General features: G+C 45.7%; 1 protein-coding gene across 1 annotated transcript; it reads right to left on the bottom strand.

Annotated features, from left to right (window-relative positions):
• Window positions 1-6,561: 6,561 nt before the first annotated feature.
• LOC132261489 (low-density lipoprotein receptor-related protein 4) lies at window positions 6,562-16,662 on the bottom strand. Its single transcript, XM_059760328.1, has 10 exons — window positions 15,934-16,662; window positions 13,805-15,257; window positions 13,551-13,742; window positions 12,445-13,485; window positions 12,128-12,384; window positions 11,693-12,067; window positions 11,354-11,640; window positions 9,813-11,287; window positions 8,995-9,745; window positions 6,562-8,669 (listed from the first exon to the last, which is right to left on the bottom strand). Exons 1-10 carry the CDS (start codon window positions 15,968-15,970, stop codon window positions 8,589-8,591), a joined length of 5,949 nt encoding a protein of 1,982 aa, XP_059616311.1. The 5' UTR covers window positions 15,971-16,662; the 3' UTR covers window positions 6,562-8,588.
• Between the last annotated feature and the right edge of the window lie 634 nt (window positions 16,663-17,296).

The following is a 17,296-nucleotide window of genomic DNA, read 5'->3' as shown; positions in this document are numbered from 1 at the left end:
TTCACACATCTTCCCTTGAAATATATCACGTAAAAATGTAAACAGTCCGGCAAACATCAACAAGTCAGCCTCACGTGATGATCCACTTATGATCGTGAATACATTTCGTAAATCCATATTCATAACCGGCGAATGAGAGTGAGACTTCTTGAGAGAGAAAGTGCATCATAATGCGTCAGATGAAAGCAAAAGTAACCCAGTGAGATCGTTCATATCATCAGTAATGCGATATATTGCTATCTTCTGTGCTATATGAAAAGAATTTGAATAAATACTTGAGATTTTGCTGCACTGTTGAAAGTGCGATATTGCAAGGACTTCTTGGAAATCTCATTGAGCGCGATTCTCATCATGGAAAGTCATCACACTTCCTCCGTGCCGAACAATGTTGCCTGAGAGATGATACAATGTAGTGGTTGGTGGTAATTTTTTGCCACTAATTAGACAAGTTAAAATTCCTCTATGGAGAATTGATCAAGTGCGGGAGAAGGTGACGATAAGGAATCTCCTTGGGTTTCACGTCAAGGGGATAAATTATCAATTTTATCGCTCAATTGAGGTGATTCTCTGCACCTCAACGTGAATCCTCTAATTGCTCCTTCGACATGGGCATTGTTGGGCCTCACAATCTAGTTATGGGGAGGCGCACAAGAGTGATTCGTCGTCTTCATTGTAATTCTTGTCCATTTCGCCCATGTGAGACGCTCTCTGCGCTCAGGCATTCCCGCAAATCCTCCCCGCCGCATCGCAGCAGAAATTGGCTTCTCGTCTGCGAATCTTGAGCGCGATTCACTAAAAGAGAGACGGAATACCCTCTCGGCCCCCAGTATTATAGAAGCGTGAACAGGTTTTTCGGAAAACACATTCCATTCCGCAGCACCGCATAATCACAAAGCCTCACCGACAATTCCAAATGAAATTTCGCAATACGCCAATTTTTTCTACCCACAGCTCACGTTTCGCGTCCGCGGCCCGGCCCTCATCCGGGGTGAGATCGCGCTGTGGAGCGATTCAGGCGGGCTCACTTGCTCGGGCCGTGATTTAGGATGCGTCCCACGACCGCCAGGACTCGCACTGACCCAGTGGAAGGACACCGGAGACTCGCAAATGTGTAATAACAGGTGAGACTGAAGGTGTGCAATTTGACACTCAAAAATGAGCCGGTCTCGTAATTGAAAATTTACACTTGCACGTGTAAATTTGCCAGTCTGAGAGGAAAAAAACACCCCTGACACCGTAATTACATGCACAACCTGAACATTGACTTTAACTCACACTCAATGTCGGTGTTTAAAATAATTGTAATAAAATTGAGTGATGAGGAGCTGCAAATCACGGGAAATTAGTCAATGTATCGGGAGAATGAGGTTGAAATTGAATTAAGAGAACAGTGAATTTTATAGATCTAAATTCACAACACACTACATATAATTTTTCCCAAAACCCCTATAAATTCCTTAGTGGACCGCTTGTGCAGTGTGAATTTAGAGGACTTCTTTGAGGCCTTTGGCCCTGTTTTGGCTTTTTGTCTGCACGCGAGACTGTGGCAAATTCAATCTGTACCAAGAAATTAGATACGACCACAAAATTATCGCTGTGGACTTCATTAATTTCGGCATCACCGGATCAAATGATCAGCAGCTAATATTTCATTTTGCTGATGCCGAACAGAGGCCAAGTGGAGCAATTCTCGGGAATTCTCGGACATTTTCTCCCACACACGGTCAGAGAAAATGTCAGCAAAAGGGGCTAATTTATGTGTCCTTTCACCGCTGGTTTCCCATCCCTTTTGTCGTGGCCACTTGAGCATTTCTCCGTCAAGTGGACAACATCCTCTGCACACATGGAGTTGTAATTGATTGTGGAGCCAGATCTCCACGGGATTCTGGCCACATCATCATCCTCTGAGGTCCACCGAGAGACTCTACTGGACAGGAAGCCGCAATTAGGCGAGAAACCAGGCGCCTCCACGCACCTCTTTTTGCTCTCCAGCCAAAACCATCACTCCTGCGAGGCTCCGTCTCAGCCCGACCATCATCCAATTTCAGCTCAAAAACACGAGAGAATGGAGAATGCCTGAAGAAGATGTTCATTCATTTATATGGGCAAAATGGTATGCGAAGGAGACGATTTACATTCGCACCAACACATCTCTTGGCATCTCAGAGGCGGCCAATTGATGGGATTCTGGGTTGCCACGGCTCTTTTGCCTTTGATTTCAATTAATGAATGAGCCTGTCTCGGAGTTCCTGGAAAAATACCTCTCATATCTCTTCACGCGCCAGCAAAAAAAGACAAAAACATTTAAAAGGGATGATTTTTGGTATTTATTGTGTGATCAGAAGGACTTAACATGATCGTTTTCACGAAAACAGATCCTTTCGGGACAGGGAGAGATAAGATGAAGACCCGTTTTATCGTTTCGGACAATTAAGATTGACTGCTGAATATTTTGTGCTGCAAAAGAAAAAAAAGCCGTCGACAAATCGAGAAAGGCAATTGTTACAATTTTTATTAATCAAATTTGAGCTCTTATCTGGCACTGTCGAAGCTATGGTGCCAGTCGTTGAAACGTACACTCAAATCCATCGATAAGAATCGGCGATGAAATATGAGCTTCTGCACGATTTACATCCATTCAAATGGCCATAAGTCCTCCATTCTTTTTCTCCTTTATCCGCAACAAATCGAGCAAATTTCCTGTGAAATACACCGGACAATTGAACAGGCCACAAGGGTATTAGTTGATTCTTTGGCACCAAGGTGCAATGTGTCACTTGGCCTCTCTTGCTTTCTCCCACAGCGATTCCTTTCATGGGAAAAAGGATCTGTGATGTCTTCGAGGAACCGTTCCACAAAGAGCCACTCTTTGTGAGGCAATGCAGTCGGAGGAGGTGCAAAATCTCCGTAAATAAAGCATTCTATATCTCCTCATTGCCAAGTGATGAAGCAATATGTCTGTGGCTGCAGAGACGGCACTTGTCTGCCTCTCGTGGCTCTCGTGAGATCCTTCTGACCACCGTGAATCTCAGCATCGTCATGTGGGGTATCTAATAAACATTTTGCTTGCCATACGCGCGAACTTGTGTGTGTGTGCGAGCGCGAATTTTGGGCCAAAAGAGAGCTGCTGATTCTTGAAAAATGATATGAAACACCCAAAGAAAAGTGTGTGGCATTTAAAGGCACGCACCCGAGTGTGTGTGCAATTTAATGTGCCTCTTTTTTCTACACATTTCCAGACAGCACAAATGTACAGCTCAGTGACAAGGTGAAGCTACTGGCGGGCATTTAATGCTCCTCAATTTACAAAAGTCACTTCTAACCCAGTTAGATAAAAGTTGATTGTATAGAAGCATTTTTCTTGCCCATAAATTACTGTGTCGATATCGTATCATCATAAAATTCTTTATCGCATGCACTTTTTCTCAACCGCACGCAGTATTTGCACTGCAAGAGACCATAACAGTTGGTACTGCTTAATTGACGCGCATTTTATGCCCTTTTACTTCTAGAGGTGAGGGCTTCGCATGACGGCAAAAAAACTGCGTCAAGAGAGTTTAATTGGAGTGTGTGAAATATTGGAAAGATTCAGAATTTTTTCAGTTAATTCTGCTCTTCATCTCTCAATATCAAGTTCAGTCTTTTCTTTAAAAAATCTATGTTTGATTTCTTGGGATATTCAGAAATTTTCTGAAATTTTCCACACCGAAGTAAACCTATTCAACTGCACGCTTTTTACCATGTCACATTGGCCTATTTAGGATTATTAAAATTCTCTCTCTGCATTCACTGCGAGTGTTGCAAATCACACGAAAAAGACCACCAATCATCGCATTTCCAGCGATGATTAATGACAGCCAGGAGAGTGCTGACGATGGGACGGAAAGGTGGTCTAAGCATGCAAAATAGGTCAAATCCCAGTGCACGATATAAATTCAGCGCGATGGAGCGACGAAGACGGGAATTCGTGGTGCTGCAGATCTCGTTAATTCCCTTAAAAAGTCCATGGCGAGGGTTACGACCTGAACAAACATTGAACCGATCGGCATGTTGCAAAGCGCCAAAGCAGTTCCAGGAACTCCAACATACATAATTCTCTCTCTATTATACTTTATAGCTCGGCCGCTGCGCCGCGTCGAGGGTATGTGTGGCTCTGGCCATGGCAGCTCCCAGAGTCTGGCGCTGAGGCAGGGGAGAGGCTGCTCCAATTGCTTTTTGCCGAGACGGCGAACGGCCAGGAGGTGATCCCAGTGAATGGGCAGAGCAGAATTCCGTCTCGTGATCACTTTCGCACCACAATTATTTCGGCATCGTTGGCGCAAAATTAATAGATATCCCAGTAATTACTGCAGATTTATTTACCATGACTCCCAGATATTGGGCGATTTTGTAATTGAGCGGGCCATTGAGGCAAATCGCCTAATAAGATATCAACGCAAGTATATTGCGCTGAGATTGTGACTTTCGGAGGACTCGCACAGCATCACATTCCAATCTCACTCACTCCCGCTCAACTCGGGCTCGGGATAAAACGTGACCTGTTCACACAGATTTTTTCAACTTGATAAATTCCTTCAGTGCCCAAAGAGAATCCCCTCGTAAGACTCTCAGTTCATCCCCGGGGCTTCTCTTCTTTCCACCTCGCAGTCCGTCAAAAGGATCCGACAATGAATTTTCACTTGTTCCATGGGAAGACCCGGAGAAATCTCCTCCTGAGGATCCTTCCTGGAATTGGATCATTTGCCCCGTCGCTGTGTGAAGTGGGCCTGGTGAATGGAGAGAGAAAAAAGGCCAGGCAAATGCCCATGAAATACCTCAAAGGAATGATATGCCATTTTTCCATCCACCCAAAATGTGATTTCTCCCATTGAAACATCTCCTCTTCTCACACAAGTGAAATCTTTCGGGTTGAGTCTCTCGCCCAGCTTCTCGGCGGACCGCATGGCTGGTGAAATCAATAAATAATTTATAATTGGCAAATTCCTCAGTGGACAATTGCCTTTGTTTTTGGCCCATGAAATCCCAAAGAGAGCCTAAAGGCAGGGAAGAGTGTCGACATTTCTTCTTAGGACCTTTAATGGGGGCTCATTTGCTACACTTTTACCGCATGCATGCCTTGAAATACAAAGTTCTTTATCTAACTTATGATAAATATCGATTTAATCTTCAATGGATTGATGGTTTAAGTGAATTTGATTGATTTTCTTCTATTTCAAGGGATTCTCAAAGTCTATCAAAGAGATATCAATTAGTCATTGGATCATGTTGGCTCTGTGGGAATTTTTCTACAATTCTCTTTGGCATTGATAATCACGCCATTTCACACTGAAGCCGTGCATTGAGGGAGTAACAGCGAAGAGTGAGACACTGACTGTGACCGTGTGATCGTCTTGAGGTATTTCATACCTGAGCGATAAAGCTTTCAGTGAGGCAACGCATGCAGGAGAGGCTCATGTCAACGCCTCGGCCTGCGTGCCCGAGAGCGAGGCATTTTGGGTTGATTGGCTCTTTATCACGGCCAAGGATGCGATACCGGGGCGATAAATTTGGGCACCACCGAAGCGAAAAGGTAACGGGCGAGCGAACGTTAGAACTAATTTGCGAGCCGAAGATATGTGATCGCCTTTGGGAGGCCTGTTAAATGGCCTCTCCCCTCGTGTGAGCTTAGGCCATTTAAAAATTAAAAGGCTCCGGTGCGCGGGGCTGATGAACTCGAAATTGGCAAAAATATATAGATATCCATTTCTGCACGTCAACCTTTGCCGTGTATCGCAACATAATGACAGGCCTATGATGGTACTTTATTCATAAATTGTCTCATCGGACAATTTGTATGGTAATATTGCGAATTTTAATGACAACACTCTCTTCTCCCTCTCTGTCGCTCTTCCTGTCGTCAGTTCGCGATGGCTGTTTTTTTTGCACAGAAGAGAAAATATTACACACATTTTTTCGAGGCCTATGACTCCGGCCAAGATAATCGCACATTATAGACTTTGGTGTGTTGTGCGCAAAAATTTGCATTTTTTTCGTCACAAAACGCGAATATTATTGTTTCGTTCACCCCATAGGCATACTAACGATGCCTTCTTTTTTCCCGCCTAGGCTCAGAAGCCTGGCTTTCCATCGGCAATTAGAGAAACTCGATACACGGACGGACGTGCCATGATATTAATTGATAGAGGAGATAAATAGCAAAAGAGTCATGGTGTGAGGGGTTCAATTCCCGAAAAAAATACCTAATGCTCAACATATTGGAGTGATTCTCATCGGGGTCTTTCTTTCACTGGGTGGAGAGGAGCGAAAGAAGAGAGCCTGAACATCAGTATTGGCGCCACAAAGGCCACTTCAAAAGAAATTCTTCAGACGCATCCTTTCCGGTGCGAGAAAAGCCGATGAGGATCCTTAAAATGCATTCTCTCTACGGTCATCCTTTGTCCAAGCTGTTCTTCAGTCCCTTTTTGACTCTCTCCTTCTCGCTATTCAATCGGAATTCTCCCTAATTTTCAAAAATTATGCAGAATTTGTGCATCTAAAAACTTTCCAACAAAAGTCTCTGCAAATTTTCAACATTTATACATTTATTTATTCAATTTCATCATACAATAAATATAATAATAAAATGTGTCGGAGGCTTTACACATTTTGTCATTTAATTTCTCAAATCATTTTTTTTTATATCCCTTTTTGTAAATGGATCTGCGTTTCCTCCGTCTCATCATCCTCGATTCGCGTAAAAGTTTTTTTTTCACTTTACTCCATGTTAAAATTATTATGTGTCACCTTTATATAATGTAACATTATAATACTCACTCTTTCTCTCATGCAATCTTCGCTCTTTGGCGCCACTTTCGTCAATTATTACAATGTTATTATATATAAAATAAATTAGATATTATTTCTTGGAAGTCTCTCGTTCGAAGTCATATTGTTTTCCCATGTAATTTTTGGGTATTCATTTCTTAGGTTATGAGTGTTTCATTCGTTTTTGAGAAAAAGAATATTATAAAGAATATGTAATTGTTAAAAATGTTTCCTATTCTTCATCTCATTCTGAGGTATAAACTTTTCCCAAAACCCTTACAATGCATCGCACTGAGTTCTTTTCGTTTCTCATGTTATGCTTCTCCTACTCAATTACCCTTCGTCTAGCAATAAGGTTGTCAAATACCTTGATTTTGTTAAATTAATGCCTTTAGCGTGCAAAAAATACAAAAATAATTTATCATCTCCCTCTTTCTCTCTCTCTTTCTCTCTAATGCTTAATCTAGTGGAAAATTCTTATCTTCAATCGTATGCTTTCTGTGTTTCACTATTTTCAGCACTGCGGAGAAGATCATTGAAGTGTATTGTAAGGGTTCACATATCTTTAGGATTCTCTCACCTACAATTCCGCCAATTTCTCCGTCCCACAAACCCGTATTTCGCGATTAAAAACCAGAACTCAGTTGAACTTTGTCCATAAGACATATATTTTTGCACTAAAACGCGCACTATATGTGCTTATTTTTTGTCTCTGGAAAAACTTTTTCATTCAAAGTATAATTGTAATTCGAGCAATTAAATTTCTCTCCACGATCAATGACTTGGATTCTAGCAAAGCCCAGACGAGCCAACATCTGGAATTTATAGAATCACTCACTTGATGGAGGCATTTTTGCAAATCAATATGGATAATATTGAAATTGTATCATTCTTCACTATATTTTCATCTCCTTTCGCATGTTTTCTTTCTCACTACGATTTTTTTGGCACATAATTCTCACAGTTGTCTGATCATTATTTTGCAGAATATGAAAGAAGATAGAGATAAAGAATTGGAATACCTGGAAGGATTGGCAAATCAATAAATTCTGCTCTAAATGTCAGACAAAAAGAAATGTTTTAGATTCTTTCCATTTCATAATAGGATTAACTTTTACAATCTTTATGCATTCGTTTTCTTTTATTATAAAATATGTCATTTATTTAGTATTTATGAACTTCTTGGAATAGTTTCTCTTCACATTTTATTTCCATGCATTTCTCTCAAGAACTATTTTATACAACACTTTGTTTTCATCCTTCTCGGAAAATTGAAATCCCTCCAAACACAAGAGCGCGATATCATTCTAAATGTCTTCCTGTATGAAAAAGATGACGCCATTTAATTAATATGTATTTCAAAAATTTATACCATTCCTTAGATTCTTTTTTTCTTTACACAGAAGTTTAATTTTAATTCATCTGGGAATAAGGATTTCTCCTCTGTTATTCTTCTCTTCTTTGTCTTGTTTTCTTCTTCTCTATTTAGGTGTCCGGGAACCGTGCATTTCATAATAATTTTGTTCATCAATTACTATTTAAAGTAATATTTTTAAATATCTCTAAAATTTAACAATTAAGTCTCGTCAAGTTATTGTTTTCCATTTAATAAATGTTTTTTTTTTCACTTAGGACATGTAATTTTTTTTTAACATAATTCTTTACGTCTATTTCCCTTGTTTTCTTCATTCAAGCGTGCAAAGTGTTTCTTTAATTGGATTTTTCACATCATATGAAAGTCAACAACCTGTTTTTCAATTTCAGTGTTTGTTCTTAGCAATTTCTTAGTAATTATTGAGTGATGACGGCATCAAAGTGTTGGGAGCTTCTGGATTACCAAGGCATTTCTCCTCGTAAACTTGTTCCTGAAAATATTCACATTATCACTTTAATGCAAGCACTTACATGTTTGTGACTTGAAAAGCAAAGATAATAACATGAAAAAAAGTCTACATTTATAATTTAAAAAGAAAATCCTGAATAACTACTCACTAATATGCTATTTTTTGATAGCTTTTGTCAGAACAGAAACAGCGAAAATACTAAATCTTAGAACATTTTCAAAGAAACGCGACAACACTTTGTAGATACCTTTGATTTCTTCATTTTTATGAGGAATTGGAAAAAATCAAAATAAGGGCCTCAATATTTTTTTTCTCTAGAATCACACAATCTTCAACATTTACTCACCGTTGATCTGTCGTATTTCAGTCTCTTCCAAATCCTCTTGGATGAGCCCGCCGAAGATTCCACAGAGGATTCCCCGTTGTGCTGCCCATCCGTGCCATTGTAGTTGGGATTCGTGAATGTGAGCATGAATCTGTTGCCGTTGTTGCTTGCGCGATTCTCAGTTTTACGTCGGCTGTTGAAGACCAGCACCAGAATGGCGATGATGACAATCACGAGGATCACCGTAAGAACGGCCGTGGCGATGATCACAGCCTGAGCGTGGCTGTCCTTCACCACAAACATCCCGTAGCCCTTGTTGTCATCATAGCCACCCTCAGGCGGGGGCTCTTCAGGATCCCCGGGGCGTCGCAGCGGCACAAGGAAGAGGGGTTCAGTCTTGCACTCGCCCTGCATCCTGTCCGGACAGGCGCACACGTAAGACTTCTCCCGGAAGAGACAGAGATGCGTGCAGCCGCCGTTCTGGTTGCCACAGGGCGAGTAGTCATTGGGCTGACGCGATGGCGCCACAGAGCGAATCTCCAGAGCTCCGGGAAGACCATGGCGAATTTCCTCAGCGGCCGGGTTGGTGGTCACCATTGAGGCCCGGAAGACGCTCTTGTTGTACCAATCCGTGTAGTACACGAAAGAATCGTACAGAGTCACGCCGAAGGGATGAACTGAGTGATGAACAACCACGTGGCGATTCTTGCCGTCCAGATCAGCAGATTCAATCTTGTCCTCAAGAGCATCAGCCCAGAAAATCTTGTTTTTCCTGCAACACAAAAGCATTTTTAGGTTAAATTCAATTGAAAGGGTCAGGAAATCCTTCGACGACTCACTTGAAATCCAGTGCAAGTCCATTGGGAAATCCCAGATTTGAGTCGATGATGTTTCTCCTCGAGGTGCCGTCCATGTAGCAGCGTTCAATCTTTGACGGATGGCCAGGCTTTGTGCCCCAGTCAGCGAAGAAAATGTACCCGTACTTGGGATAGACAATCATTGCTCTCGGATCATTCAGATCCTCCTTGAGAATGATCTTCCTGAAGGATCCATCGAGCTTGGCCACTTCCAGCACCTTCAGTCCAGTGTCTGTCCAGAAAATGTTGTTCGCCACCCAATCAACTGCCAATCCATTGGGAATGTTGAGCCCTGTCACGATTGTTCTGGTCTCTGAGGGATTCTCCAGATTCACCGACTTGATCACATCGATGTTGACGTCAGCGTAGAAGAGCTTGGACTCGTTGTAGTGATAATCCAGAGCCACTCCGCCGTGGACGCCTTCGATGGGCAACATGACGTCAAAGAAGTCTGAGGATTCCAGAGATATTTGGCCAATGCCGTTCCTTGAAGCGATTATGAGATATGATTGCGGAAGAGTTTCGCACTCTTTGTCACTTCCTGCCTTCATATTGAGTCCTGTGGGACATTTGCAGGTAAAGGAGGCGGCATTTCGGAGACAAAGATGACTGCAGTTGCCATTGAATTCACCACAAGTGTTCTTGGACACATCCACTTCCTGCTTGATGATCTTCACATCCATCAATCCCTCGAGTTTCTCAAGAAGAGTCCTGCTGGAATTGACGCTGATCTTGGGCGTGACATGCAGCGCCTGACTCTTCCAATCTGTCCAGTAAATCTCACTCTCTGACACAGCAACGCCATAAGGATGGGGCAAATCGGAAATCAACACCTTTCGGTAATTGCCATCAAAGTCAGCCGATTCAATGCAATTGTATTGCGCATCTGTCCAGTAGATCCTCTTCTCGGGCTCGTCAATTGAAAGTGCATTTGGCCATCCGATCTTGGACTCTATGATCTTCACTCGACGCTCACCGTCCATCTCGGCCCTTTCAATTCGCGGAATTGACCCAAAATCTGACCAGAACATGAGACCGCTCTCATAGTTGATGGCCAATCCGCGAGGCGACTCGAGATCCTTCCACACAAGCACGGCTCTGTTACTTCCATTCAGTTCACTGACTTCAATCGTGTGCCGCCCAGAGTCTGTCCAGTAGATCTTCCTGCCAATTGAGTCAATAGCCAGACCATCCACACTATCGATGCTATCATCAATGATGTGCTCAACCTCCATTCCGTCCACAGACGAGCGGATGATGCAATCCTCCACAGTGTCCGACCAGTAGATATAGCCTGTTTTGCGATCAACATCAATTGCCACAACATTGGTGAGGCCAGGAATCGGCAGAACCACGTCAATTTGATAATCCATGTCCAGAGAAATTTGCCGAATGTCAATGCGATGGGCGAAGATGACAAAGTTAGTGGGAGCTTCGCTGCAAGTCCGATTGTCCCTCTATAAAATAAAAAAAAATGATAAGAATTCCTCCTATAAGTTCCCCACATTCAGTCATAATCTCACCGTCAACTTGACACCAATTGGGCAAGCGCAAGAATATCCGTTAGCTGATGGGTTCAGGAGACAAAGATGACTACAACCGCCATTGTCAATTCCACAAGGACTATAGATTGTGTCCCTGTTCCTGTGGAAGATCCTGATGTCCATCAAGTCGCTGGTGTTACTAATGATCCTCTTGAGATCCTTTCCCGTTCGCTTATCTGCAGACTCAACACTGAAAGTCTCCCAGTCGCTCCAATACACGCGATTGCCCATGATGTCCAGTCCGAAAGGATGCAGTAACCCTGAATCTGTGAGAAGGTATTAAATTCTCTGCATTCTTGAACTGATCTGGAGACTTACTTATAAGGGTCTTTCGGCCACTTCCGTCAAAGTTGATGAACTCCAGGATTTTTGTCCCGCCGTCAACGAAATACAGTCGATTGTGCTCCACAGACAATCCATTGGGCCAGAGAAGACCACTGGTAACCAGACTCTCGCGGCCAATGCCATCCATCCCTGCCTTTTCTATCTGCGGCGTCTTTCCCCAGTCCGACCAAAACATCATTTTCGCATTGATGGGATCCACCACGATGTCTCTAGGCTTGTCCAGGCCCTGCCAGATGAGTAGCGATCGTTTCTTCCCATCACCAGAAGCCACTTCAATGCGATTTGTTCCTGAGTCCGTGAAGTAGATCTTATCGGTGATCCAGTCAATGGCAATTCCGGCAGGAGCCACTGTAAAAATCAGGATTATAGCCAGGAATCTTAACAGTGTTGTCACATTGAGTATCTTACCGAGATTCGTGGAGATTATTGTAGCTTGATTGCTGCCATTGAGAAAAGCTCGGCTGATACTTCCACGTCCAACATCTGTCCAGTAAATATAATCCGAAGAGCTGCACCACTCGAGAGCCACAGCGGACTTGAGTCCATCCAGAGGAACCACCATATCCACTTCAATGGAGGCATTTCTGGGCTCCAATTGCCGCAGTCTGATGTCCTTCTTTCGCGCAATGAGGAGCAGTTTGTCTGGCACAGAAGTGCAAGTTCTTCTGCAAAATCACCAAATGTCAGTTAAATGAAGCAAGAATATAGGATAGACAGTGACTTACTGATCTTCCTTCAGTGTCAAACCAATCGGGCAGGAGCATCTGCGACTAAACTTGTTGGGAAGGCAAAGATGACTGCATCCGCCCTTGAGACCTCTCTTGTCCAACTGGCATCGGCTCTTGTAGTCTGGCTGTCGAGCTGGATGGAAGCTGTGCAAATCCATGGGAAAATGAAGACCCTCATGAACTGTTCTGAAGCCCTTTCCGGTGATCTTATTCGCCGTGCTGATGCTCTTTGTGTGCCAATCAGTCCAGAACATGGAGTCCTCGAAGATCGTCAAAGCGAAGGGATGCGGCAAGTGATTGCTGAGGATCTTCTTCCTATCACTGCCATCGTATCTGGCGCTCTCGATCACGTGATGCTTGGCATCTGCCCAGTAAATCCTGTCAGTTGTATAATCAAGGGCGAGTCCATTTGGCCAGAACACGCCCTCAGTGATGATGGTCTGTCGCCCAGAGCCGTCGAGGAAGGAGCGCTCAATTTTGGGATTGGGTCCCCAATCTGACCAGAAGAGCAGAATCTCTCCTGGATGAACAACAATTGCTCTGGGCTTGTCCAGGTCATTAGCCGCAATCACTGCCCTCAGGGAGCCATCAAATGTCGTCACTTCCACTCTTCTGGTGCCAGAATCCGTAAAGAAAATCAAATCGTGAATCCAGTCAACGGCCAATCCGCCAGGAGACTCCAAACCCCACTTGATCACATCGCGAATCCCCGTTCCATTGATGTATGCCCTCTTGATGACATCCGTGGAGACATCTGTCCAGAATATGAGTCCGCGAGCGTAGTGAAAGTCCACGGCAATGGCATTGTGGAGTCCCTTGATGAGCGAAGTGTACTTCTTATTCAGAGAAATCTGTCGCAAGTCCGCACGATTGGCCATGATGAGTTTCATGGAGGAACCGAGCGCCTTGCAGGTTCTCAAGTCAGGACGAAGGACGTAGCCAGAGACGCAGGAGCACATGAAGGAGCCGTAAGTGTTGATGCAATTTTGAGAACAGACTGGATCCGATGAAAATTGGCACTCGTCAATGTCGGAGCAGCTGCAACATTAAAAGAAGCCTATGTTGAGGAAGAGGAGTCACGCATGAAATAAGGAAAAACTCACTTGTATCCATTGGCATGGAGGATAAAGCCCACTCTGCAAGCGCACTCATCACGTCCAGTGGATGTTGTGATGCACACTTGCTCGCACTTTGAATTGGGACCACAAGTGCGGGTCTTGGGGCAGTTCTGTTCATCTTCAGCTCCTGGACAGTCATTCTGGCCATCGCAGATGTGCTTCTGATTCACGCAAATTCTGTAAAACACCTTCGATTAGTACACCAGCGATCAGGGATTTCCAATAAAAATAAAACTCACTTGATATTTGAGGAGTTCCTGTGTGCTGGACAGGAGAATTGACCGATTTCGCAGTGAATCTCGCAGTCGAGTTCATCCTCGCCACGCTTGCAATCCGCAATGCCGTCACAGAGCCAGGATTTGAGGATGCATCTGCCATCGCGACAGGTGTGTTCGTCTCCGGCGCACGTTCTGTGAGCATCTTTGGAGCCATCTGAGCACTTCTTCTCATCCTCACCACTGTCGCAATCCTGCTCCCCGTCGCATCTCCAGCGATCAGGGATGCACGTTCCGTCGTCGCACTTGAACTCATTGGCTCCGCAGCTGACCACCTTCCGTGGGCATCCCTCCTCGTCACTCCAGTCGCCGCAGTCGTTGTCACCGTCGCAGCGGAAGCGCTGTTGGATGCAACGTCCGCCTGTGTTGCCGAGGCTGCCTGAGGCTCCGCGACAGCGAAACTCTCCCTCGGGACAGAGCGCCATGGGAGACTCGCAGGCCACCTCGTCACTGGCATCGGCACAATCCACGTCGGAGTCACAGCGGAAGGATTGTGAGACACACGCCCCGTCGGCACACTGAAACTCTTGTGGAGAGCAGGCCAGGCGCGTGCAGTTGATCTCATCCGAGTAGTCCTTGCAGTCGTTCTCGCCGTCGCACATCCACGTCTGCTGAATGCAGAGTCCGTTCAGGCACTCAAACTGGTCATCAGAGCAGTTGTGCCTGGCGCCGCAGTGTGTCTCGTCCGAGTAGTCGCCACAGTCGTTGTCGCCGTCGCAGAGCCACCCCTTGTTGATGCAGCGATAGGTTCTTGGGCACATTATGTGCAGCCCAGTGGATTCACACTTTGTCCTGATGTTCTTGACGATCTCCTCGCTGATGTCCTCACACTCCATTTCATCCTCCTGATCCTCACAGTCCGCCGTCCCGTCACATCTCCCGTCCTTGTGGATGCACGAGCAGCTCTCTGAGCACGGAAACTCCCACTCCTCGCACTGCAGATTGCACTCAGTGCCACCTTCGTCACCTCCGCCGCCATTCTTCATAATATCGTCATCGTCATGTTGGATACTGAAGTGCCCCACTTGAGGCACATACTCGTGAGTCTCGCCTGGATGGTGGCCAAAGCTCGACCGTCCCTCGTCTCCTCGGCGCTGCCCAAAGTCCCGCATGCCATACAAATCCACATTCGGGTAGGACCGAGGAGCGCCCATGCTTCGGGCGTTAGCCTCATTGGGCTGATCCGAGTTGCTGGGCGGCGAGTGAGGCTTCGTCACGAGGACTCCGTGAGCCAGCCGGGATGGCTGAAGACTGCCGTCGTCAGGTTCCTTGCGACGCGGCGTGGGCAGAGGACCCGCCGGACGCAGAGATCCCGAGCCGTACATTTGGCGTGCAGCGCCAGTGTTCAGAGGTCTCACTTGACGCCCGTAGTCTGGCCATTCTGTCGGCAACTGATCGTCCGCTATAGCATACGTCCCTGGTGGAAGAAAGGGTTGTCATTTGACCTATTTCACTGGGCGCAATGGAAAATTTGCAGCATTTTCTACATACTTTGGAAAAAAACAAGACATTGAACGCACAGTTTAAAAATATCCTTCCAATTATGCAGTCGTCCATTTTCCCGAAATAAATTAATTTATCGAAGGATGGCTTCAATATTGTGTGGAGGCTTTCAAGGTAAATCCAAGCGAGACTTTCACTCTCTATCGATTCGTAATTATCCCTTTTAGCGGGCTAAATTTAGGGGCCCCGCTTCGGGGCGCGATTTCAGGTGGTTGTCCGCCGGGGAACCGCCTGGATTGCATCAGTGCTGGCGTGTGCGAAAAGGGGCCAAGAAAGGGGGCCAGCGGGGCGGCGGATAGGGTGGATGGCGGAGGCGGTGGGTGGACGTGGGTGAAGCAAGTGGGGCGGCGAGTGGGTGGGAAATCTCTATGAATGAACGGTAGATTTGCGTCGGCGCTGAGTCTGATAATGAAATCGATATCACAGCATCCCACGGGCTTTTCTCAACGAACCACTCTTTTTTGCGCTCCACCATTTGCCCACTCCACGCCCTGTGGAATTTTCACCAAAAAAAGGGGAGGCTGCATTTTGGGGCTCATATGGCGTGGTGGAAAAGGGATGCAGAGAATATATAAAGAAAAATTACTCACTCGTGCCCAGAAGCAGCAACGTGAAGAGATAAATCATTTGTGGAGAAATCTGCAGAGATGCTGAGGAGTTGCGGTGTGGCGTTTTTTTTTCAGGGATGGTCACGCACTTCCTCGAGGTCTCGCCGCGGCACTAAGATGCTCCCTGGGGCGCTGGTGGAGCCATCCCCACGGAAGAAGTAGGTGACACACGCACAAGAGCAAAAGGAAGAGGCAGCCGCTCAGGGGATCGGCAGCCAGGTAAGTCTTCTCTTATAGCTGCGCCTCATGACGGGGCGAAGACACGAGAAAAGGCCACTCCTCACATTTGTCCCGTCAGCCAGATGTTGCCACTGCACTCCGGAGTCCTTCACATCACACACACACTTCACGGGCTGCCCATGCAGACTCCACTGAAGCCACCCACTGCACTGAAAAAGTTGCCACAACGCAAGACTCTCGCCGTGATGAATTTCGGGCACACACCCACTTGAGGAAAATTTTTTCCTCTCCCCTCCCCGTCCGCCCGCAGCAGCTCTTCCCTGCCTCTCTGGACAGGAGAGATTATTTTTACCCCAAAAACGCACTTTTCCGCCACACTTGAGCAATTCCACACACAGTGGCTATTTTTGCCCGCGACACTTCACCATCGGATACGCTCTCCAAAGCGCACACCCAATCTCTGATGGCTCTGTGAGTGTCTCTGAAAATTGGGACGCCACTCCACTGAGAAAACACGCTCGATTGGGCAAGATGCTGGCTTGATACTGATGGGAATTTTCAGAGGACCTGGGGTAACACAGCGCCTCTCGAGTCGCCTTCTCCTCTCCGGAATCCGTAAGGCTGGTCACTGCCACGTGCGCATGCCTCCTGGCTCGGGTGCACAGACTCCCCAGCATCTCGCTCAACAGATATGCCACGCACTCGCTTCCGCAGCATCGCGCGGGGGAGAAGGCGAATAAAGAGCTCATGAAGCGCAGCTAACAAGCCACGAATCTCTCAAGTTATCACTTCAAAACGCAATTACAGAGCATTTTCGCACACTTAAGAACATGGGAAAATTCAATCAGACCTTGTATCTCTGCAGCAGCGCTCGAGATTTCCACTTTCTGCTGCTGCAACATCATTTTGAGCACGACTCTGCGCTCGTATTTCCTCGTTCACCAGCTAAATGCGCATAAATCAGAGGGCGTGAGAGTGAGAGAGAAGTTTCTCCTTGAGTCTGCAGCATCCAATCGATATTGCCCCCACACTGAAGCCCCAACGATTGCGCAAGATCTCAGACATTACTTTGTGGGTCAGGAGTCTTCCCCTCGTCGTTCAACACCTCCGTCATCTTTCCTATCAAATTTTATTCTCCACATCTCAGGCGATAGACTCAGTTATC

This window comes from Phlebotomus argentipes, unplaced genomic scaffold (genome assembly GCF_947086385.1).
Source record: "Phlebotomus argentipes unplaced genomic scaffold, Phlebotomus argentipes genome assembly contig_15, whole genome shotgun sequence".
NCBI lineage: Eukaryota > Metazoa > Arthropoda > Insecta > Diptera > Psychodidae > Phlebotomus > Phlebotomus argentipes.
The sequence above is the reverse complement of the archived record's forward strand: the minus strand, read 5'-3'. Positions and strand labels throughout refer to the sequence as shown.